Genomic DNA, 23,801 nt, shown 5'->3' with positions numbered 1-23,801 from the left:
TAGGTTTAGAAGATTCACTGCTTCGTCTTACAGCTCACGCTTCAAAGCAACCCGTTGGTTTACGGAACATTGGGTTCCTTCCAGTCAACTGTCAGTCCTCCGTCCCTAAAAAAAATAAATAAAGCCCCTTTTTGGCGAGCTAAAGTAACATTCATAACAAAAATAACCACACTACTAGTAGGATTACTTTGCAGGTCAATATACTTTTGTGCGCTTTCACAGACAGGATTTGGATCCCTCAAATTTGTTAATTTGTTAATGCCTCAGTTATCAGTAGTCAAGCTCCTCTTCAGTGGAAGCAGCAGGAAAAGCTCTGTAGAAAGTTTAGTTACAATTACTATGACAAAATACCTTATACAACCGCATTTCTAAACTCCACTTCCAATTGTGTGTGTTAGAGAGCACGTTGACAGGGCGTGGGTGGACATGCAGCGCTTCAAGGAGCAGAAAGACAAAGACCTGCGAGAAGCGCTCATCAATTATGCTGTCATGCAAATCAGCATGTGCAAAAAGGTACGGAGCAGCAGGCCGGCTTTGAGAAGAGGACCGAGTGACTCCAGCGGTCGTGTAATTATTCTCTCTTCCTTTTAGGGAACACAAATGTGGAGCAACGCCAAAGACTGTTTCCTCAAGATGTAACGCTGATGCCGCGCTGGAAGGATTCCCCTCGGTGGGCTTGTTGTTGTTGGCAGGGTTTAGAAAACCAAGCAGAGTAAATTGACAATATCAAGATATTGAGTCTGAAGAATCCCCCCCAAAAGAAGGGATTCAATTCATGGTTAGAGAGACATTTCTACCAGAAATAAAGATGTTCCTGTAGTGCTATTTATCAAATGTGAGCAGGCAGAGCTGTCTGACTTATATCTAATATAATGGGCCTGTATTGCTAGTGGTGCCATGTTAAAGTTTTTTTTGGGGGGGGGGGGGGGGGGTGTTGTACAGATGTACAGATTTTAAAACCCAAATTTGTGATTATGGTCAATACAAAATAAATTGAATTGTCGCTCCACCTCCGTAAAACTGCTCCAGAAAAGCGGTTTTCTCTCGAGTAACCGAGGGGAGAGGTTTCCAAATGTATTCAGTGCCATCTAGTTCACTCATACCCAAGAGAAGGAAGACTGATATCTGCCACGATGTGCCAAAGAAATTGTTGGTTGATAAATGAAAATACAGGTGATATAAAAAAATGGTTTGAATTTGTCCCTTTAATGCTTAGTGAAGGGACACCAGGAGACCATGACTGGGACACCAGTTAGCCAAAACCATGTTCTCTCTCCTTAGGAGAACTTTCCACAATTCTCCCTGTCGAACTAGTTGGTATCGCTCCGTTGGCTTTGGCAGACAAGAGCTTGGAGTCTGATCCAAAAAAGAAACCAGAAAGTCTGCTTATCTCAGTTTCTACCACATTGATTTTGACCAATGTTTCGTGCCCAACATGTACTGAGGGGAGAGGAGAAGTAGCACCGTCTAGCATCTTCAGACATCGGTGTCTTTAAGCTGGATCTTTGCAGAGGTGGAGACACAACAACCAGACGGCCAAAGCAAAGCTTTTGGTATTAATGTGGTCAACCAGACACTTTTAATTTTATATTGGTTTAACAATGATCGTAGAACCTGATCTGTCAAATGATTGAAATAAGTACACCAAAAGGTCGGCAGCGCTGAAGAACCCGGACCTGCCCTCTTTCCAATCCTGCTGCTCGGAGACCAAATTAAAACTTAAAAGGTAACATACAGCGTCACGCTGACCAGTCGCCACTCTCGCCCTGTGAGTAAGTGCCCGGTGGGGAGAGAACAAAGGAACAGACAATAGTAATCTCAAGATTGCTTGTAAAATGACTTTTAAATGTAGATAATATTCGTATATAGGTAGATAATGTTTGGTTGATTTTAGGGGGGGTAGCAGTAGGACTGTAAAGGTCAATACAATCAGAAGGTCTTAGCTCACTAGCTAGGTCAACAAAGAACCGGTTATACATGCATTAAAACAAACAAATTAAAAAATCACAACGATCGAGTTGAGATTATATCAAAATTTATCGGCCCCAAATTACACCAAATCCAAGTGTCCAACTCTGATTATTTGTAAAGAGACAAAGAAAAATGTTGAATTTAATTTTTTAAATATAAATGGCTAATTGACATTATTGCACATGAGCAAAAGACAGTAATACTATTAGAGCTCTGTTCAGCAACCCACCATCCACCTTCTCCTCCACTTTCCTGAAGCACTTTAGAACATTCAGGAACCTGGTGACGCACGACAACAAGAGACCGACGAGAGAAACACAAAAAGAAAACCTTGATCTGGGTGGGAGGACACTTATATTGTGCTATAATGTACACAAAATGGCTGCATAAGTGCTTTTTCTTGAAGCTTGGAGAAAATAAGAAGTATCTATTGTTGAGGCATTATCAAAGTTAGCCTGTGCTATCCATTCAGGGGTGACGATGTAAAATCCCTCACAATGGGATTCTGACGGTTTCAGGACATAGAAAAATAATGATGATGATGTTACCCCTCGGATTCTGATGCTGCTACATTAAAACCGCACATAACTATGTGCAACATCAAAAAAAAAGCTGCGAAGATGATTCCTCTACACTCTTCTGTCTGTTGGTTTTGTTTCTCTTTTTTTATTTTTTCATCATTGGTGTTGATTGGCAGTGTCCAGGTCCAATAACATGGTCGAGTGATTCAGTAAAAAAAAAACACTGTAGTTGCAGTGACGTTATTTAGGGGAGGAGTCTCTCTGGAGGAGGCCGACGGTGCCAGGCACCATCACTGAAGGGAGCAGCAGTGCAGCTCAGACCGGCCCATTGACTGACACTTCCTGTGGCGGCGTTTCTTCTCTGCAAGGAACACAGAAGCGGAGAGATGAGCACCAGCTGGAGATCAATTTGTGACCAAAAAGTGTGAATTAGATCCACGATGCTCTCTATAGTTAACCTCCTACACAGGGACTATTTTGTCACAAACGTGGCTGTGTAGTGATGAATAAGAGCGCTGCAGGAATCTGACATGTGGAGATATGCAAGTTGAATGGATACTCAATAAACAGTGACGCTTCTTAATAAATGTCTGACTACAAAACGCCATCTCTTCCTTCACGTTATCATTTTACTTGTGAAGATTCATTGACTCCTCAAAATGCACAGTCTATTTACTGCAATAATCCAAAAGCCAAAAGGAAAATCCCATTGCAATTTTGTGGAGAAAGCCAATGCTATGGCAACTTCTGGCTTGCTATACAAAAATACGTCGTCACTCAGCTCTCTATAAAACAGTAATTATAATTTTGTGCAGCTACACTACTGGAAACGCTTCCTGTGCAGCCCTTCAAATTATGCCTCTTAATATTTCATTTTCCTTTATAAATGCATGGAATCCGTTCATGCAAATAAATGCTTATGTGATGTCATCAGATGGCTTCATTCTGACCAATGTACAAAACACCGTACCTAAAAGTAGCATGGATTTCTCCAGAAAGAGTTAGTTGTTGGGGATGTCTCCTCTTGATCAACAGGTCAACTAATCTGTAGCTTAGGTTCATTCCTTGAGTGAATTAGTTGTTTTTTAGAGTTCATTGATGCTGAAGGCCTTGAAATAGGACGTTGTGAGCAGATCACTGGTAAACAAACTTTAAAGCAGTGCTTCTCTGTGTGAAACTCCAAGGTCGACCCAATCAACAAATTGGTTCAATTGTGTTAAGAACTCACACACATACACTCATTTGGAGCATCTGTGGTTGAGGACAGTGCTAACCTCTGCACAGCTCAAACTTGTATTCAGAGTCAATAGAAAGTCACCTACTTGCTGTCCGTATGTGTGGTTGGGGGTGAATCCTCAGCAGGCTCCGACACTTTAGGAGGATCGGACAGCGAAAGCTTCTCCAGAGACACCGGACTCTCCTCACTGCAGGACACAGACAAACAGTCACCAGTCAGTCGACCACGGTGCACCTTCAAGCTAGGGGCAAGTCACTGTACTTTGGATTCACCGTTTTGACCCTTGACTCCGCCACTGCGAAAGACATTTTAATATTCATCCTGGGATTCATGTAACCTCTGGAATTGTACTATATACTAGATAACCGTAGCTTAGGGAAACCGATGCTATCAGCTAAAAAAGCTAAAGGAGATCAGCTGGTCCACCTTAAAAAAGGGGGCGATAAAGATGACCATAAGTTAGTTAATTCATGGCTGTATCTAAAATATAGAAAAAAGCTCTTGAATTCCTTAAGAGTTCTAGCTCAAGTTGTCTGTAAAGAACCAGAGAAGCTGACATTATGTACTGTGTTATTGACGTGCCCAATGCGCAACCAGATATTCAAATATATGTGTGTGCGAATATTCAAATAGCATATTTGAGCAATTTTGACAGTCCTAGTGTGGTAACGAGGGCCGACGTGGCGCAGGGGTAGAGAGGGTCCGCTGGGAATCAAAAGGTTGGTGGTTCGAGCCCCGACTGCTCCATGTCCCATGATGAAGTGTCCTTGAGCAAGACACCTCACCTCTAATTGCTCCCCGGGCAAAAATGTAAAAAGCCATGGGTTAAAAATGCAATGTAAGTTGCTTTGGATAAAAGCGTCAGCTAAATCACCTGTAATGTAATTAGGTTTCAAATATGCTTCTACAAACACAGTGCAGCTTTTTGATTGTGGCTGCAGAGTGGACTGGTCACCAGAGGAGGATTTAACTACCAAAGTTTCCAGCTAAAAAGATCCAAACCTTTTGAGGTCAGCCGTCTCGTTCCCGGGGGCGCCGCCTGTTTCTGGGGTTCCGGCTGCAGCAGCAGCACCGGCAGCATGTTTGTCATCCTCCTCGCTGTCGGATCCCCCGGAGGAGCTGCTGTCTGAGGCCACAAGAGGAGCCTTCCTCCCTTCTTCCGCCGGCCAAGCTTCAGAGGAGGCACTCGCATCGGCTGGCAGACACACGGACGGTTGTTCACTCATGGTGATTCAAGTGGGCATCTCGGACACCGAGCGCCTCAACGTACACAGTAGCGCCACGGAGAATACGCAGATAGCGCTCGCTGTGATACTTCACACTTAAATGGACCTCCTTTTCGCTTTCTATAATGCATTAGCCAAAGTCAAAACAGGAAAAATTCCAAAGCTGATGTGTAATTTGGGCAGTGGTGGTGGGGAAATGTACATATTGACTAGTGCGCTGTAGCAAAGCGTGAAGTACTTGCTGTGATACTGCTGAGTGCAGACTGCGATATTCCCACTGCTCATGCTATGAGTGTTTGAAACAATCCTGATGCTAATAGTTGTTTACACCTGCTTTTAAGAGGTGCAGAATTTTCAACGCAAAACGAAAGCGTGCTTAACGCATCTCCTCCGATCTGTTTATGGGAAACTCCCATTTCTCCCCCCTACCGTGAACGCAAATGCATGTAACGCACACCTTGCGTGGGCGCTTTAGTACAAGAAGGCCCTGAGGGAGTAGGGAACCACTCACCAGTCTTCTCGTTCTTCGGTTTGGCTTGTTTTTCTGTATCGCCGCTGCCCGCATCCATAGGAGAGCTGCACTTGGGACCAGTCTCTTTACTGGAGACAATCAACCGCAGAGAGCCGTGTTAACAAGTGGGAAACCAGTTTGGTCTGTGATTAGTTAGTCAATCAATACAACTGTTAAACAGTGCTGTGTGGTTCGTCCTCGCAGCGAAGGACTACTACCAGAACACATGTGGGTGACCACACCACATTTAAAACATGTAGAGTAAGAAAGTTGTCTCTCTTAAGACTTTAGCCAAAATCCTTGGACAGTTATGTCACCACAGGGCAAATAAAGTGGAATTATCACGTACACTCTCCATACTTGAAATTGAAAGTATTATGTAAAGGTTAACAACATTTTGATTCTTCACGGATCTTCTTCACAACAAAATAATAGCTCCTTGTTCAATAGAAGTTCCACTGATTGGTACAAGTAGTTCCAAGAACTCTGGAACAGAGAAACTTGTGTCTAAACTAGAAATAGGTATAGAATGGAATGTCAATGTTTCTTAACATTTAGAACGCATCGCCCTAGAGTGACGCTTTGAGCCATTCTTCTTCTTCAGGATCGTTCTAGCAGAACTGCTATTTGGGTCAACATGTTTGCTTCTCACCCGGAGAAAGGCTGGAACTCCGTGAAGTTGGCCCAGCCACTTCCCTGCGTCTCTGCCCCGCTCCTGGATGAGCTGTCCCACCCTGCTGGGGTTTGGGATGCCGCCGTCCCTCCAGATTCCCTGAAATGTGCTGTCCAGCCTGGACCTGGAAACAAGACCAGGCAATAAAAAGACTGTTTCAAACTAAGTCAGAGAGGCTATTCTCAAACTCTGGGTTTTAACAAGATGATTCTCTAACTGACCGGTTTCTGATGTGTTCTGCTCACAGTCCTCGTCCTCATCAGATCCAGATCCGTGGTCCCGCTCCCTGCCTCCGTTTTCCATGTTGCTCCTGGAGCTTTCCTCTGAGGTTTGGGAAACCCCAAACCTGACAATGGATAGAAGGTGTTAACAGACAGAAGACAGAAACGCCCAGTGTTCTAGAAAAACCACAAACTTTACCGTGTTCTGGATTTAGCTTGCGTTGCATAGTTCATCTCCTTCTCCTCCCAAATGTCCTCTTCCTCTTCAGCATCATCAAACTGGCGTATTCTCTCTTTACAGCAGGCTTCAAAAGCAGCCGCATTGGCCTGCTCACAGACAGACATTTGAATTCAGTAACCAAAATATTAATATTACTAAATAAAAAGATCAGAAACAGGATAATACTTACACTATTATCATCAGCATCTAGATTGAAGTTTATCTCAGCAATTCTGTCAAACGTGGCACTGAGGAAAAGAACGAGATCATATTCAAATACGTTGTAGGTTAAGATGATTAGTGTGGAATAACTGGAAAGATTCCACATCTAAGGATAGCACACCTACACTGAAGTATCAAAACAATACAGCCATTGGGTATGGATGAAATGTTGGGAGAGCTCAGAGATGGCGGTGTTGTGTACAGATGATTTTACGCACATCGGCTAATCCTTCAAGGAACAATTCACTGGCACTTTAACCTTTAGTTAAAACTGAAAAAAAGCACCAAAAAAACCCATCCTTCCAGAAGACCGGTTACCCCAAATAATCCACAGACCTTGTTGTGAGCATTTTCAACTATCTTATTTTCTTCTTCCCCAGCTAAACCCCCCCCAAACGCATCACCGCCCATCTACTCATAGACGAGAGGCTCGTGGATGTAGATATGAACGGCATCGTCCTCGGCCGAGCTGCAACGTTAGCCAGCTCATCAGTTAGCTCTTAACTGTCAAAACGAGACATCTCACACCAAAAGAATCGAGTTGGCCAAACATCACTACAAATCAGAGGACAGATGAGTGAACTTTGAAGCAGGCAACAATCCACTTTTACTACTTACTTGATATTTTCATCATGCTCGCTGAACTCCTCGTCATTGAAGCCAAACTGATCCACAAAGTTGGCCGTCATCTGTTGGATCTGATAGTCAGAGAAGGCCTGGGAAGGTCAAAGGGTAACTTTTGAAGGTGACATCCTTGCGGATAGTTTGTTCATCTTTAAAGTCATGGTGTTGACCAGCCTACCTGCTGGAGAGACAAGTCGTTGGGGAAGGGGCTCTCCATGTCGTCGTCTTCACTGGACGAGTGCATGTTGTGGGTGCTTACCTGCCGTGCACAGTGAGGTCAACGTCATACACATTTGAACATCTTGTTGCGCTTTTTAAACAAATGATGTAAAATAATGAACTTGCGAAGAGAAATACAAATACTAGTATTTGCACCATTAGTTCCTGCAGAACTGATAATAAAAATGATTTAATTAAGTTAAACCAGGAGCATCTGTTTACAATCAATCACTGAGCCCCGTACATAACTAGTTTGGTTTCCCCCCCTTGCGAAGACATATCAGTCTTTGATGCCAGTTTAAATCTTGTGTTTGCAGTTCATTCATTTAAACAACACCTCTCACTTCTGTTGATTGTATTCTTAGATTTATTAGAAAAATCAAATTATGGGGGAAGCTGCAACATCTGCTCTGACACTGCGCTGCGCTGCTCTGCTCGCTCCACTCCTGATAAACTGGCTACTGTGAACACAACAGGGTCAAACTGGGAGAGGAGGAAACAAGGGGGAGTTACAAGAAAACTTTGCATGCAGGAGTGGCATCTCACCAGCTCAACAGTGTTCCTCCGGTTAGTCTCTCTCAGCGTCTCATCCACGAAGCTCTCCCAGCGACCTCTGCAGTCTTCCGGTAGCTCTGCGAGACCGGGGACATTCAATTTAACTAACTTTTCAGTTAACTCAACCTCTTGACTCATTTTCAGCATCAAGCCTGCAGCAGTATCGGCTTTACCTTTGATGAGGTCAGTGATCTGGTTGTGTACTGGTCCTTTCTCCAGGTTCTGGACCACCATGTTGGCAATTCTGGTCAGGTGACCCATGTTGCCTCTCCTGGTGCCACCCTCAGCCCTTTAGATTCACAGATACCATAAAATTGGGATAAAACTGCTTTGGCAGCAAACCATGTGCTGAGATCCAGGAGCCCAGGTGATAATGTTCAGGTCAGAAACGGCTACCAATCGAATTATTGATTCATGGAATTATCTTTACTTTAATCACACACTATTACCCAGAATTAGTACCTCTGGGTTTAGCGTTTATGGAATAAATATGTATGTAAAATGTCAAATCATAGTTGAATCCATAATCGTCCCAAACTTAATACCAGTTGCGTAAAATTGTCAAATAATAGCCAAATATTTGTGAAGTCAAGGTGACTGCTGAACACTAAAATCATCCAGTCCAAGAGGTCGGTTCTGCCAAATTTGAAGAAATCTTGTTGTTTCGCAAGAATAGAGGATGTAAGGTAAAGAGGTAGAGGTAATGTAAATGTTTATTTATTTTGCACACTGCTTTGCTGTGGGTGTAAAGAGAGATACTTACTGTATTTTATCATTCTCTTCCCAGGCATCAAGGATTCTTTGGACCAGTTGACACTTCTGGAAAAGCTGAGGTTCAACAGAAACACAGAAGGTAGGTGAGTGTGCGTTGGGTCAGAGCATCAAAACAGCCAAGAAGGTTTGAGGGGATGGTCAAGTCGCCAAGCTGCTAAAGCCCCCTACATGTGCTACGAGGGCGTTGTGGATGGAGGCGTGTGGGTCACTGGTCCTGCCCGTCTCCACTGCCTCCTCCTGAGCCTCGGGGCCGGATGCTGCAGGCTGCTCATCGTGGTTCTGGAGGGCCGGGCTGGGCCGCTCCTCCAAAGAAGGATGGCTCAGGATTGCTGCCACACACAGCTCCACTTGGAAGTGCAAAAAGTTATTCCAGGAGTATTTAAAGAACAGATCCTATTTAGAGAGGGAAATAATAGAGATGGAGGGAGAGATTTAGGGGTTATTAAGTCAATTACTCATAAGATACATAGTGATATTTAAAAAGTGGTGATAATATCTGGACCAGAGCTGACTTCTCCAGTGATCACATGCTGGCTAACACTGGAGGGTTTGAATCCCCCATATGCTATAATACACACAAAGCTCAAAGTTCTTAAATTAGCCTGCTCTGAATAAGCAAGACCCACTGCCTTTTGGTCAGGGGATGTGATTGGGTAATCAGTGCTCCGCTGCCTCACGACCGACCTTGTGCAAATCAGACACACAAACAGGAGGCGGAGGGCTCAGATGCATCTCACAGAGAGGGGCTACAGAGCTCCAATGTGCAGAGTCAAGGCACGCTTTAGCCTACCAGTAGTAGGTCCATGGTTGCAAGATTGCAGAGCTCCTGGCAGATACTGGGGGCACTGGTCTGCAGCAGGGCGGCCACCAGCCTGGCCATGTGAAGGCGGGCATTCCCCAGTGGCTGCTCGAGAACACCAACGGTCGTCAATATTGCACTTTTCTGCAGAGGGAATGTGAAAAGCACAATGTTGTTTTCATACACAAGAACCCAGAGCTTGAATGCTATAACTGTCCCAAATCAATCAACTACTAACAACATGTCCATATGTTTGGAATAGATTGGCTGACTTCTCCCTGCTCTGTGGTTTTACCTTGGGGGGAACCAGAAGAAGCTGCTGGAAGTCCTTTAAATGGGGCTCAATGGCATTTAAAATACTGCTGTTGACAGTGTAAGACCTTTCATAACCCTGAGAATACAAATCCATCAGCCCCTCCAACCTGGGAGAAAAACAAGCAGAATTACACATATGACCGGAAAGCTACCAACGTTTGCAATGAAAGACCTGATAGGAAACACTTTGACTCACCCAGGCCTCCTGGTCTCCAGTAAGGTAAGTAGCACTTGAGTTCCGTTAACAATGGAGGCCTCACTCCTCTCCCCCTCAAACATGTTCTTGAGGAGACCCGCTACACTGTCCTGCCTGAAAGACAAGGTTTACCTTACCAGTAGTAAGAACAGACGAACTACAAAACGTCAACACTCTAAAGGTGTTATTATAATCATGCCTCTCTTTTCTGTCGTTGACACTGATGTGTGGAAACTTATGGGTGACGTGAGGTCAATCAATCAAGGTCAATGTCAATCTTGTACAAAAATAAAAACCTGCTGCAGAACAGGCTCTGCCAGCAAACCCTTGAACACAGAACAATCATTGAATGAACTCTGGGCTTTACACTGGGAGTCAAGGACGACAAAGTGTTTCTGCATGTTTACAATCCTTGCTTGTGTCAACATGTAGAGCTCACTCCCTTCCGAGTTTACTGTCAAACAGAGTCAAATACAAAAAAGCATAGAAGAACCTGCCAATTATGTGACACTATTAACCAAGAGCAGATGGAAAGCAGAGGGTTTGAATAGCTTTGTCATAAACAAAGCCGATCTGGTGCCATGTTTTTTTTGGTCTCTGTTGTACTGCAGCTAGATAAATAAATATGTTTTTTTCAATTCACACTCAAACGCGTTGAGCCAAAAGGAAGATTTTCTTCCTTAAACTGAAACAAAAAGCATTATAAACTTACGACTCTAGTACAGCCAATAGTGGGTCGGCCTCCATATTCTCCTGCATCTGATTGGCCTGGTCTCGACTGAGGCGAATGATGTCACAAAGCGTTTGGGATGCATTTGATTGTCTCTAAAAATGCATATCAATGAATTAGAAAATCCTCATTATTTAATAATGTTAGAACATTTGTGCACAATGATAGTGTTTCAATCCGACAGGCATGAGGACAACATGGTGGAAGCCCGCTCACCTCCTCATCTTTGCCAGTATGGATGAGCTCTGTGAGTCTTTGTACCAACTTCTCCTCGTTCAGCCACTTGGGGGGAAAAACAAATGGTATCAGGAACCTTTACTACCAAAATATGTCAGACATACAAGCGATTTGTATGACTTGGCGCTTGATGCATAACACCAGACCGTAAGACAATGGACAACAAGACAGATAAGACAATATAGTGCAAACGGAATGAAAAATAAAAGGTTTAAAAAGTAAAAAATAAAGATAGTAAAGACATTAAAAAGGTGCTCAAATACGTATGTCAAGAGCACATTTATTGCCTCTCAACATGGTCTAACACTGCAAAGAACTCTAACAGTGCTACCAGTGATAAGCTGCTGCTTATGAGAAGTAGAGTAACTTACATGTAGGACCTCCTGCCTCAAGGGGGCAGGCTCCACACAACTGATGAGGCGAAGCAGCAGGTCCATCATAGCAGAAGCATCAATATGGTTCAGCACCAGACCAATGAAGCCCTCCTTTTTCTTTAGAAAGCTAATCACCTGGAAAACAAAAGGCACTCAACACTTTTGGTCCCAAATAGCAGCAGTAGGCTGCGAGACTCGTGCCATATTTACCATCTTTTTCCAATACAACACACTGCTGTTTAGTACTGTACGCCAGTGTTTTAAATACCCAGTTCAAGGGATTAACAGTTTTGATCGCTTGTTCACAAATGAATAAACCGTTTCTCAAGCCGTGACCTTTTCCAATATACCTGTTCGGTTTTCCTGGCAATGAGATTGCCAATGGTTTTGCTGAAGAAGCTGGCCAGTAGCGGGTTGAGGGGGGGGTCCTGCTCCAAGAAGTGATAGAGCACCTCAAGGAGAGACTCGTCCGCGCCCAGTTTATCGTTTATTATTGGCACATCAGATGTCAGGAGCTCACAAGCAATGTTGGGAAACCTGAGAAAAAAATAACAATGACAAGAATTCCTTAGTGTAATTATTGATTGTTTAACTTTTTATTGGTAACATTAAATCTAATCGGGAGAAGTTCCTGAGTTAAAACGGGATCTAACCAAGTAAGATTAATCAAATAATAGCAGAAATGGGTATTTTTTACAAGTATCCACAACTTCAATTAAAACATTTGTCAACGTGTGGCCACGTGTGACTATAACCACACAAGTATTTTTCACAATTCCCGTGGTTATCCTGGAACCTGTTATCTTTAGTAGTGCGCAGACTCACTTGAAGCGCATTCGCTCCTCCAGGTCGGTGGGCGGCTCGGTGGTGATGAGGTTGACCAGCTCTTGCATGCACTGGTCCTGGGAGAGGAAGAGGAGTAGCCGGCGGTTTTGGGCCTTGCACTCCTGCAGGACGTCGTCTTCCTCCATCAGCTCTCTGAGCGTCACGTCATCCCTGTCCAGCAGCTGGTCAATGTGGGAGGTGGTGTGCAGGTCAAACTTCCAAAACATGGTGGCCGCCGGGATGGGGCACACAGCCCTGGACCGCAACAACAGAGTGAGGAGAAAGGAAAGGAAGAGGGAAAAACAGAGCCCAGCAGTAGCCAGAACAACAAAAGAAAGAAGCAGGGAAGGGAAGAGTCAAGGGTAGGTGGGGAAGGAAGCAGGGGACAGGGATGGATGTAAACAAAGATGGAAGGTAGAGGATTAAAACTAAAATATCTGAAAGACGGCACTCTCACTTGCAGTAAGTCCTTTTGTGGCACAGATTACGTTTAGAGGGGCTGCATTAAGTAAAAAATAGACACCAGACTTTTTCCCCACTCCCCCCCTGAAAAAAAGAGTCTTAAAACTATTTTCCCACGTGCACTTGGTGCTCGCACCAGCAAAAACACAGAACACCCTTTTCTAATAATGTAAATTATGATCAAATTAAGATGGATAAAGTAGGAAATGAATACATCTGTTGACAAATCATGTAGGCAGTTCATTCAAAATAATATATTGTTTACATTAAGCGTCGTTACTTTATTGGTGTTATGGTAAATGTAGTCATGGACTGTGCAATCACAAAAACACAGTAAAATGTTCATACGTACCAGAGGATGAAATGTGGATATCTTTAATCAGACCTCCCCCTTGGGCAGGCAGGCATTTGTGTTTGTGCAGACAACAGAGAGTGTGGCGAGGCCTGGCATTTATCAGCATGGGTCTCCTCTTAGAACGCAGGCCTCTTTAGGAGAAGAGAGGCTGGAAGGCTCACCATAACCTGCACCACACCAAACAAACACAGATCATTAGATATGTGCAATAGGATTTTAGAAGCAACTACACAACGTTAATAAAACTATTCCGAAATGATGTGTGGTCTCTTTAAGGGCTGTATGTTATTTCAAAGTCACTAAAAACATATTAAACCCATTTACATAACCAGTGATCAGAGATGTAGCACCAAAAAAAAGGATTTCAAATGTCATTTAAAAAGGCATTGTATTGAACTACGCATGGGTCAGGGGCTAAATATATATATATATATATATATATATAGGTTAAAATACTCCACACTGATGCCCAAAGCTTCATAGAGAATTACATCTGAATCAATCAAGTATTAACTCAACGGGGGTATTCACTAACACGTAGGAAGGTTGGAATTATGACGCTTCCCCGAGAGACAAATGGACGTAGAGGTTTTGTGCTAAACATTTTGTGAACTTCTTGTAGGCTACAGCCTATTGGCCCGTATCACATATTACTGCCAGGAGTACAGCGATGCTATTAAACTATACCTATAACATAGGCTATGTTACAGTAATGTTAACTCCTGGAAAGGAAAGTGAAAGATTACGGCCTGTTACCATCCTCACACTAAGAGCATATGCATGATCCTTGTTGTCTCGAACTACACTGGTATGAGGGCTCATTCTTCCATACTCAGACAACTGCTTAACAAGCTTTGATCAGCATCTTTTTGTTCCGTACCATCAGCAGAGGCTTTTAAATGCTGACTCAGTTGATGGTAAATGGAGAATCTTAAAATGATAGAAAAGCATCAAATTAGCCAATCTCTAACAAAGAAAGCATGTTTAGTTTGTTTTTCCTCTGTGGTTACAGGGGCAGCTGTGACACCACCATCACCTTTTTTTCTTTTTTTACATCTGCTAGCTTCATCCGAGCAAACAACTCTGTCTGAGTAACATGCTACTTACTGTTGATCATGGAAGTAAAACTGAGTGGGGAAATTAAAGTGCTTCCTCCTTTTTTGTTTCCTATTTCTTTTTCTGGGGTGGACCCTTTCATGCACATGCAGCAGCAGCGTCCATCTGGCATGCATTTACAGAGTACACAAGTGCAATAATAACCCGCCGAACGCTCCCTGTGGACACGGAGCAGGAAAGCAAATGCTTGACTTTAAATCCAAAATAGAACCCACCAGTGGCTACCTCAACAAAAACAGTCTACTGGCACGGTTACTGACGCTGAAAAAAGGAACAATGGCGCGCACACTGTGGATGTTGTGTGCCAACAACAGTCTGTAATTAGGCAAGTTAGAAAGCAGTGAAATCAAGGCAGGAAATTCATGTAATTCACTCTATGCGTTTACATGAACTCCAGCTTGACTTGCAATTTGTAAATTCAACGATGCAACTGAATGTTTAGCGTAACGCACTAGATACGGATTTACATACGATACAATGATCATACAATCTGCAATGGTGGAGTTCAGAGGACAAACCATTTGACCCGTCCTGTCGCTGCTTACTTGCACTGAAGTTGTAAAACTATGTGGACAGACCTTAATCGTAATGTTTTATACACAGATGATAGTCCAAACATACTGCGACTTTACATTTAGCTTTTGAATTCTGCTTCACAAATATAGAGAGATCCTTTTGGGGTTCTTCCTTTCACATTATTAATTACCTTTAATAACTTGAGATGGGCATTTGACATTATTATCTAACATGTTATGACAGCTGATAATACACGGATATAGTTCAAAACAATGGATCAATCAAAGACCAAAAATGATGTATCCGCTCCCTTCTTAATATTTTGGATGGTAAGAAATGGGAACATATGTGTGTTACGACTTTAAAACAATGAGGCCCACGCTGCTGTGTTGATTAAGTAATGCTAACTGAGCCACTGTAGCTTTTGGCATGAAGTGCACATCAACTGACTGCGGTATTAGCTCAGGTTTCTGTTTACTTCAACTCCAATAGAGACACCACTATCAAACAATACAAGATAACTGGACAACACAAGGTAGAATTACTTGACAGTAATTACCGCCCTCGCTGTTATTTGCACACGTCACAGTAGTCGCACGGGCCCCTTTCGTCTTTATCCGTCCCTAAGTTGACTTAATGCACAAATTAACCCAGAAACCCGGCAGATTCGTTGCTGTTGGCCTCAACTACCTCAACGTTAACTCCGAATGTCCGAATCAATACGATAATTAACGTTCGCTAACGTTGATGTCGATGTCGCTCAGCTGCAGCTGTTAAACCAAAGTATCGACTATGCTACGTTAACAAGCTTTAAGTGATCGAACTAAGCTAACATGACTTAAATAAATTGCTACGGCAATGTTAGCCGATTAGCCAACATTAATGTAACGTTTCCTGAACAATGCGATGCTACAATTGACAACTTCAACAAAAAGTTAACCGACTAAACTATTTTGCTAACTTTACGTTAGTTCCTGCTTCCCCCTGATTAGCATGTCAGCTAATGCTAATTAGCGACTTACGGTTATGGTGTAAGTTAAGTAAATTTACGTTACTGCGGCCAGTTAGCCAACTTAAATAACGTTAGCTCTCCAACTTGGGTTCAACTTTGTCGATGCAGCAGCAGAGTTAATGTTGGCTCATTGCTCAAACTTAGGACGATCTGTCCGTCAATAACTTACCTTCGATTCAGAGAGATCCGCTGCTATTCTTTCCGTTTGTATTCAATTTTTACAGGGGTTTTTCGCCCAGTCGCCAGCTTCTAAGTCACTAGCTATCCAGCTAACTATTAGCTAGCTGTGTTAGCTTACATACATTAGCCTCTGAGCAAATAGTGATTTGTTTTGAAGGGGTCAGTGTGCGACAGCACAGGCTACTGTTAGCAAGCTCAACTTAGCTATCGCAACGTTAAGTCAAATATGGCTTTGAAGTATGTCAAAGAAACAGTTCAAAAAACACTAATGTCTACCTGGCATTAAGAACGATCGATATTATTTCAGATATAGTGTATGCGCCGTACTCACGCACAGAGTATTTCAAACACGGGGCTAAGTTTAGCATGCAAAGCAGGAAAAACTCAGTCATATTTTTTCGAATCAAAATGGCGACATTGGTTACGAGAGCGCGCAGCAGAGCTACACGGTGTACGTGCACGGACTTCAGACCGTGCACTGAACACAGCAAAGTACTTCGGAGTACGGAATGCTGCGACACTGTTAATCCGTTATACCAAATTCAACTTAAATATGTTCCATACCAAGGTTAAGTCACCTCACATTTTAGGAGATTCCAATTATACAATGCTTGTATTTATATTGGACACAATTCTAAGACGTGTGAAGTAGGTTCCAATGTAAATCTATATTTTCTAAATTAGGTGAGGTGGATTGAAAGTTTTTTTGGCAGCAGTTTGAGAACTGATGCAATAAGTAAATATATGTTTAGTGCATACGGGGTCTTTAATTACAAGAGTGTATAAGCAAATGAATACCCAAATTACATTTTAATAGCGCTAAAATGGTTGAAATATTTTAACCCCTCTATCTTAATGTATCATGCCCTGTTGATCCTCAAAATGTTCAGTTGGTAAATCAAAATAACAAGTCAAGGTTTGTTGGACTTATCTTTCTTCAACCCTACTGCAAAATGTAACCTGATAAATTCCATTTAGTCTTGATTGTTCATCCAGTTTGAATTTTCCATATTAGTTTTTTTTTTGGTAATCTGAGTATTTGAAAGTGTGTTCCTTAAACAAATACTTATTTATATTGAAGTTTTCATATCTCCAATGAATGATAAACAATTTCTCCGAGTTTATGGCTTCAGAGGTTATGCCAGCTCTTGTAGAAAGTATGTGCTTTGCACTGTTTTTTTCTCTTGAATCATGTTGTCTTCATCACTCACCAGCTTTCCTATTTTCCTTCATTCATCTGTTCCTTCCTTTACTCTCCCTTCACCTCTGCCCCTAGCTTCGTCTATCCCACAATGCATTGCGTTCACTCGTTGGATCATGGACCAAAGCGGTAAGCCAAATACCGAGTAGGGCGGACGTTAGCAAACTTCTTTAACGTAATATTTTTCACTCCGCAGTTGTAGTTGTTGTATCAGCTCATCAGACAACGACATATAAGCCTCCCGTTACATTATTCTGCTACGACATCCAATTTACTTCCAGAGAAGCGTCAAAGCTAGCGTTGTTCAGGCTAACGTTAGCTAAAACTGGCTAGAACATCAGAACGCTTGTGTGCACAATGAGTGAACGTTACGTGACGTTAAACCTGGACATATAATGGCACATGCATTTTGCCAACGTGTTTAGACAGTTTCTAATATGTATTCATTTGCAAACGCTGCGTTTCCCTTGTTAGTAGGCGTAACCGCTAGCCTCCATTGAATTGCGGCGCGAATGCTAACTTAGTTACCTCATCAACGTTAGCATAATGCTAACTAATCTAACGTCGTCTAAAAAGATGACATCGCTTATTGCATATCTTAAGAATGTTTGCGGATATGTGTAAATATGTACTTTAAGATCATTGTCGCAAAGGCAGACCGTTTAGGCCATAGTAAATAAATTGTTTTTCTATGATGTCAGTGTAGCTTGTTAACGCGGCCCAAAGTTACACGACATCATTCGATATGTCACTAAGTTAACATAACGTGTAAATCTTTTGACAAACCGACCGCTGTTCTCACTTCGTACTTTGAGCCTTGTACGACAGGCAGGTGCCACCATCACAGACCCGGTCTTGGTGCTTGTTGCACACCCTGATTTGGACCATATTCCCCTGAAAGCAAATTCTCAAACGGTCCAGAAAAGAGAAATTCCTTTTCCTTAATATATAACAAGAAATAGCCTTTCTCCTTCGGATTTTACCTCTCCCACTGCTCATTTTAATTATGTTTTATCACGATCAAAAGTCGTATGAAACGTGTGCACTGCCGACTGTTGTGTAATATTTATACTTAAAAAAACTAAATCTGTGTTTTCAATCGGCAGACAATGATCTTCAAGGAAGTGACGGCTCTGGGAGTTTGGGTGGCCCAGATGTCCGCAGACAAATCCCCATCAAACTAATATCCAAGCAGCCCATAAGGAGCAAACCTCCACTCCGCACCCAGAGACCCAGCAGCAGGCCATCTAAAAGTGGGACTGGAGAAGACGGTAGGCACATTCTGCTGCAGTTGAGGCTGCGCTTTCACACCTACACCATTTGGGTTAAGCAGGTCTCTCTTACCCGTAACTACAATTTGTTTGGGATGATGTAAATGTTTTCAATAGGGGCGACCGTGGCGCATGGAGTAGAGAGGATGCGCCGGGTACTGCAAGTTTGGCGGTTCGAACCCTGGCTGCTCCATGTGGAATTGTCCCTGTGCAGGACACCTAACCTCTAATTGCTCCCCGGGCAAAATGTAAAAACTATGTGTTAAAAAAGCAATGTCGCTTTTGCTAAAAGCGTTTGCTAATTGACATGTGATGTAATGTAAAGGCTGGCGCATGCTTCTGCGCTTGCATTGTTGCGTCGAGGCACTCGTTTCAATTCATGGTTCTAAAAGTCTTGCGTGTGTTGCAGAGCAATTCACCACCAGAACAACAGGTGGAGTAACGTGTTTCTGTTGAAGACGACTCAGAGAGTCACGTCTTTGTGTGTGGGGTTTGCGGAGATCTCCCTCCATGAATCCAACCCGCTTATACAACCCGTCATTGGCGGGTTGTAGGAGGGCAAGAAGGTATGAAAAGACGCAAGGGACACGCAAGGGGCTCTTGCATCTGCCTCGCTCTGAAAACGCAGAAGCATAAGCTAGGCTTAAGCCCTGGTGCGAACCAAACCATTGAATCTAGGGTCCTAGGGCATTTCCAAGCAGACTGTTTTTTTTTTTTTTTTTTAATTATTTTCTCCAGGTGGAGCCGATTATTAACTATTTAGACCGTTAGAAAAGACAAGCTACTCTGTTGATTCACTAGATTGCACTTAACATAACTGAAATAGTTTTAGCAAGCATCCATGAGACGTTCTGTTTTCCAACATGTAAACGTTAAAATAAGTTAACAAGGCCAGCGTTACTTAGGCAGTTAACTAAAACTTTCCCATCAGGAGAAGACGTGATGGCTTTGAATGTTCATGCGTTGCCGTAGTGCTGCTGTGGAATGCCAATTCCGTTTGTCAGATGCTGCATTGTACAGATTCATTTTGTTTGCTGAAGAAATACTCGTTCTCGCTTCTTTCAGTCCTCCCACATTCTTCAAACTTCAAAAAACGTCTCTTTTGCCATAGTGCAAAAAGACTAATAGAAGCGATACAGGCCCCAGCGCTTCCTGTAGTGCAGCTCTCAATGCCGAATGGTAATTACCGGTAGCTCTGGATTTTATAATATACGATGCGGCAACAATAAAAATCCGTAATAATATTTTTTTGGTTGACTAATTGTTGCAGCTCTAATGTGAACATGCACTGCACCACAACTAAAAGTCATCAATGGGAAGCTACGTGTGTGAAAGCTCCGTCAGTTGTTGTCTCTGTCAGCGATGGTGTGGTTCAAAGTTTGACCTCCTTTCCTCTTTGCCCATGTACCTTTCCTGTTCTGTCACCTGAGTTTGTTATTGTCCCGCTGGGAAAAAAAGTGGTTTGCTGTGAAGCACATATAGGTGTTTTATCTACCATTATCTAGGGGGGTCGGCGGTGTGTCGGATGTCCTCAGGGCGGCGGTGGCTCAGTCCCACTTAAACCACAATGTTGGCGGTTGGTTTCCCGGCTACCCGTATGACTATTCTGACTATATAATATTTTTAGCAGTTCATGTAAAAAAGAACGTTTTGGACATCCTTGTTTTACTTAGATTATCTTAACTGGGGGTGTCAGGACTCGCTTTTGCAAAAAGTGTAATTTCTTAAAGAAAATGTAAATTGTTCACTCCTCTCCATTCACGCACAGGTTCATTAGATGAATAAACAGGATTTAATTTTTTTTTCTAGTTCTTTAACAAAACGGTGGCGACGTTGTGCAGTTCCTCTTTGCACCACCGGACGGTGCCACTAAATCACCCGTAATGATCCTAGTAGACAGCGGCCCAATAACCTACAGAAGATTTTACAAACACAAATAATAGTCTCCTCAGTTGTTATATTAAATGCAGTTTTACTTGAACATTGTGTCACTCTGCCCCCTTTCATGTGATTGCGAGTGCTGCATTGACCGAAGAAAGCTGATTTCTTCTGCTTGCTGAGACCAAGATGATTTGACGCCCTGAGTCCCCACCGGCCTTCTCTTTCCGGCTAATGCAGCTACATCATCAGAGACTCTGTGGTCTTTCTGTAGCTAGATAGTATTGAAGCTAAGAAAGTTCAGTTAATGAGCGACATCCCAAGCAGTCAGGCTCTAAACTGCAGAGATGTTCAGTCCAAGTTGACATAGTGAGCAAGAATTATCTTCCAGCAACTTCCCTATCATTTCAAATGATAGTGCTTGATGCTGAAGCGACATCTATTTCCTTAGGTCTCTTGTCAGTATTGCTTCAATCTACTACATTTACTGTTAACAGAGCTACGATAACGGTAAGTATATTCAATAAAGCATAGTTTTAAATAAATACAAATAAAAACATTTTTTTTAATAAAATCGGAAGGTTTTATTATTTTAAAACCTCCAACAGATGATTGATTGATTGATTGATTTTGGTCTGAAAATATTCTAGTTATTTTATATTCAAGAGCTATCCATATTTCTCCCTGGCCCATCTAACTCCTTGATCACCGCTTTGGAGACCACTCAATTAATTATTTTCTAAATTACATTTACATTTGTCTCTTATGTTTTACAGATAACTTTGGCTTCAAGCAGGAGGAGAGGTTTGATTGTGGAGCTAAATCTGGTGATGTGTTTGCAACTCAGAGGAGATTCCCCCAGGCACTGTTCTGGGACTACAAGGTAAACCACCTATCAAACAGCAGATATGATTGACAGAGATAGCATTGATATTTATTTTATCTAGAAAAATATATCAGATAGGTTTTACTGAATGTTTTGGTTTCAACAATTAACTTGTTTTCTTATTTTCAAAGATTGAGCTGACAAGTCTTCAATGGTCCAAATGCTATCCAAGTCACTCTTATGGATTATATTTTTATAGTAGTTACCTGTGTTTTTTTCTTTTCAACAGTTGAATTTGATCGGTGAAAGGGATAAAGTACCAATTCACTTTTGTGATAAATGCGGACTTCCTATCCACCTTTATGGACGAATGGTGTGTATCATCACTGAATCGACATGTCTCTGCACACTGCCACAGAGACATGTTCTTTTGTAACTCTTGTATTCTGACTCCTTAGATCCCCTGCAAACATGTTTTCTGTTACGACTGTGCTTTGCTTCATGAGAAGAAAGGAGATAAGATGTGCCCTGGGTGAGATTTCCTCCTGACATTTCAACCATTTACCTCCTATTCTAAACATTATTTTCAAGATTTTGACTTGTGAATCACTGGTTATGTAACATGCTTTACTTGATTATATGGCTGCTCTGATGGGTCAGCACCCATGTTAATCAAACAAGCAGATTGATTAAACACTTATCGTGTGAAATAAAATGTACTGCCGGTCGTTATAGGACAATATTCAATATAGGTATGTCGTCTGGAGATTGTTACTAGTGCTTTCACTGGTCCCTGATGATAAACAAATCATTGTTTATGTTGCTAGGTAGCTTGTGCGCCAGCCGCTGAGCTAACAGCTGACATGGAATTTCTATTTTTGAGTTACATTATGGTGCATTCATGTGCTGGTCAGGAGGTCAATTATAGCACGTACTGATGGGTTCATATTCAGTTAATCATATTCAATGTGTTATGTGGCATTTAGTCCAGTTTTGTGTGAAGATGTTTTTTTTTACAGCAATATGGAACTTCTAAGACGTAAAACGTTAACTTGTAGAGTGTTTGCTGCTCTTGTATACCAACTCGAAGGTCAGTTTGCTGGTCCGTTGCACCCCTCTAAATAAGTTGTTGTACATGTTAACTAACCCCTGAAGTAGCAGTGATCTGCTTGCAGGCATCTGTAATGTGGCCCCTCACACGTTCATTTGGTTTCTGTGTCCCCGTTCAGCCTCACCATGTACAACTGCACGGACCCGGTGCAGCGCATTGAACAGAGCCTGCGCGGCTCCCTTTATATGTGCAGCGTCGTGCCTGGATGCAAGCGGACCTACCTGTCTCAGCGGGACCTGCAGGCCCACGTTAATCACCGCCACCTGAGGGCGGCCAAGTCATCCGCCGGCCGTCAGGAGCCAGCGCACCTGCCCCTCCAATCCGACGACCGTTTCCGCGTGCCTCCCCCTCACCTTCCCAAGAACCACGTTCACCTGCCCAACCCGCTCCAGCACAGCAGTCACGACCCCTACAGTCAGCCGCCCCTGCCGTCAGCCCACGAAGCCCCGCCCCCCAGTGCCCTGGGCCCCGAGACATTTCGCATCTCCACAGTGACGACCCGCAAGCATAGCAATCTCATCACAGTGCCCATTCAAGATGACTCTTCCTCTCGGGAGCCGCTCTCTGGAGGTCCGGGGCCCGGCCAGCCACCCCACCACCACCCGGGGGACTATCCCGGTCAACCCCCTGTGGTGTCCCACGCTCACCACATGATGGCCCCACCGCAGCAGCACTTCGGCCCCCCACCACCCCCGCCCCCTCCTATCAATCACCCCATGCAGCATCCTCCCCAGACTTCTGGTACGCCACACATGGTGTACAACCAGGCCCCTCCCCCCCCAATGTCCACAGCTCCCCCTCCAATCACTCCTCCGCCTGGGCACATTATGGCCCAAATGCCCCCCTATATGAACCACCCGCCCCCAGGACCACCACCACAGCACAGTGGCCCCCCAGTCAACGCCCCCCCACCTCATCACTACAACCCCAACTCAATGCAGCAGTTCCCCGAAGACCAAGGCACCCTCAGTCCCCCGTTCAGCCAGCCAGGAGGGGTCAGCCCCGGGATGTGGCCCGCTCCGAGGGGGCCTCCACCACCACGAATGCAGGGTCCTCCCCAAGGCCAGATGCCTGGACCCCACCACCCAGATCAGGGCCGCTACCGGCCTTATTATCAGTAAACCTTCAACTGAACGGATGGGCAACCGCCACACCACTCGTCTAAGTAATGTGATCGTAGACCTCAGGGTTCTAGGACATTTTCCCCCCCAAGAGAAATGTGTCAGCGCTGCACATTTTAGTTAAGTGTACTGAACCTCCTGCTGAACTATTGCATTGGACTAGACGTGCAGCAATGTGTTTTATTTTCTTCTTTTTTCTAATCGCGTATGGTAAATATTTCTGTATATATGTCAGCTGAATCCACACATATGTACTGTACATTAAAAGACGCAAACTATGTCTCAATAAATTTTTAACAGCA

At 43.3% G+C, this 23,801-nt stretch overlaps 3 protein-coding genes across 12 annotated transcripts in view; 2 read left to right on the top strand and 1 right to left on the bottom strand.

Moving 5' to 3' along the window:
- Positions 1-3,099, top strand: part of LOC120817496 (sorting nexin-4) — an 8,066-nt gene extending 4,967 nt beyond the window's left edge. Inside the window, exons 13-14 of the mRNA XM_078101113.1 lie at positions 399-513; positions 592-3,099. Of these exons, the coding sequence (XP_077957239.1) occupies positions 399-513; positions 592-639 (163 nt within the window). The 3' untranslated portion in view covers positions 640-3,099. The remainder of the gene's footprint in view (positions 1-398; positions 514-591) is intronic.
- On the bottom strand, positions 1,549-16,681 carry ppp6r2a (protein phosphatase 6, regulatory subunit 2a). Of its 8 annotated transcripts, none has more exons than XM_040173778.2 (24): positions 16,081-16,681; positions 13,265-13,434; positions 12,451-12,705; positions 11,976-12,162; positions 11,623-11,760; positions 11,231-11,296; positions 10,997-11,109; positions 10,285-10,398; positions 10,069-10,195; positions 9,765-9,917; positions 9,143-9,367; positions 8,964-9,028; positions 8,374-8,489; positions 8,192-8,277; positions 7,605-7,685; positions 7,421-7,518; positions 6,771-6,828; positions 6,560-6,687; positions 6,361-6,485; positions 6,119-6,263; positions 5,467-5,555; positions 4,732-4,924; positions 3,815-3,916; positions 1,549-2,853 (listed from the first exon to the last, which is right to left on the bottom strand). In XM_040173778.2, exons 3-24 carry the CDS (start codon positions 12,675-12,677, stop codon positions 2,808-2,810), a joined length of 2,682 nt encoding a protein of 893 aa, XP_040029712.2. In that variant the 5' UTR covers positions 12,678-12,705; positions 13,265-13,434; positions 16,081-16,681; the 3' UTR covers positions 1,549-2,807. The 8 variants fall into 8 exon arrangements, with proteins under 8 accessions (XP_040029712.2, XP_077957234.1, XP_040029713.2 ...); XM_078101108.1 differs by having other exon boundaries at positions 6,119-6,257; XM_040173779.2 differs by having other exon boundaries at positions 7,421-7,500.
- On the top strand, positions 15,314-23,801 carry cbll1 (Cbl proto-oncogene-like 1, E3 ubiquitin protein ligase). 3 transcript variants are annotated; one of them, XM_040173781.2, is made up of 7 exons: positions 15,314-15,434; positions 17,368-17,421; positions 18,399-18,563; positions 21,218-21,324; positions 21,557-21,640; positions 21,726-21,799; positions 22,497-23,801. In XM_040173781.2, the coding sequence occupies exons 2-7, from the start codon at positions 17,409-17,411 to the stop codon at positions 23,497-23,499; spliced, it is 1,446 nt and encodes a 481-aa protein (XP_040029715.2). In that variant the 5' UTR covers positions 15,314-15,434; positions 17,368-17,408; the 3' UTR covers positions 23,500-23,801. The 3 variants fall into 3 exon arrangements, with proteins under 3 accessions (XP_040029715.2, XP_077957238.1, XP_077957237.1); XM_078101112.1 differs by lacking the exon at positions 17,368-17,421 and having other exon boundaries at positions 15,336-15,434; XM_078101111.1 differs by lacking the exon at positions 15,314-15,434 and having other exon boundaries at positions 17,412-17,467.

Source organism: Gasterosteus aculeatus, chromosome 4, assembly GCF_964276395.1.
Source record: "Gasterosteus aculeatus chromosome 4, fGasAcu3.hap1.1, whole genome shotgun sequence".
Lineage (NCBI taxonomy): Eukaryota > Metazoa > Chordata > Actinopteri > Perciformes > Gasterosteidae > Gasterosteus > Gasterosteus aculeatus.
This window is presented reverse-complemented; position numbering and strand designations above follow the sequence as displayed.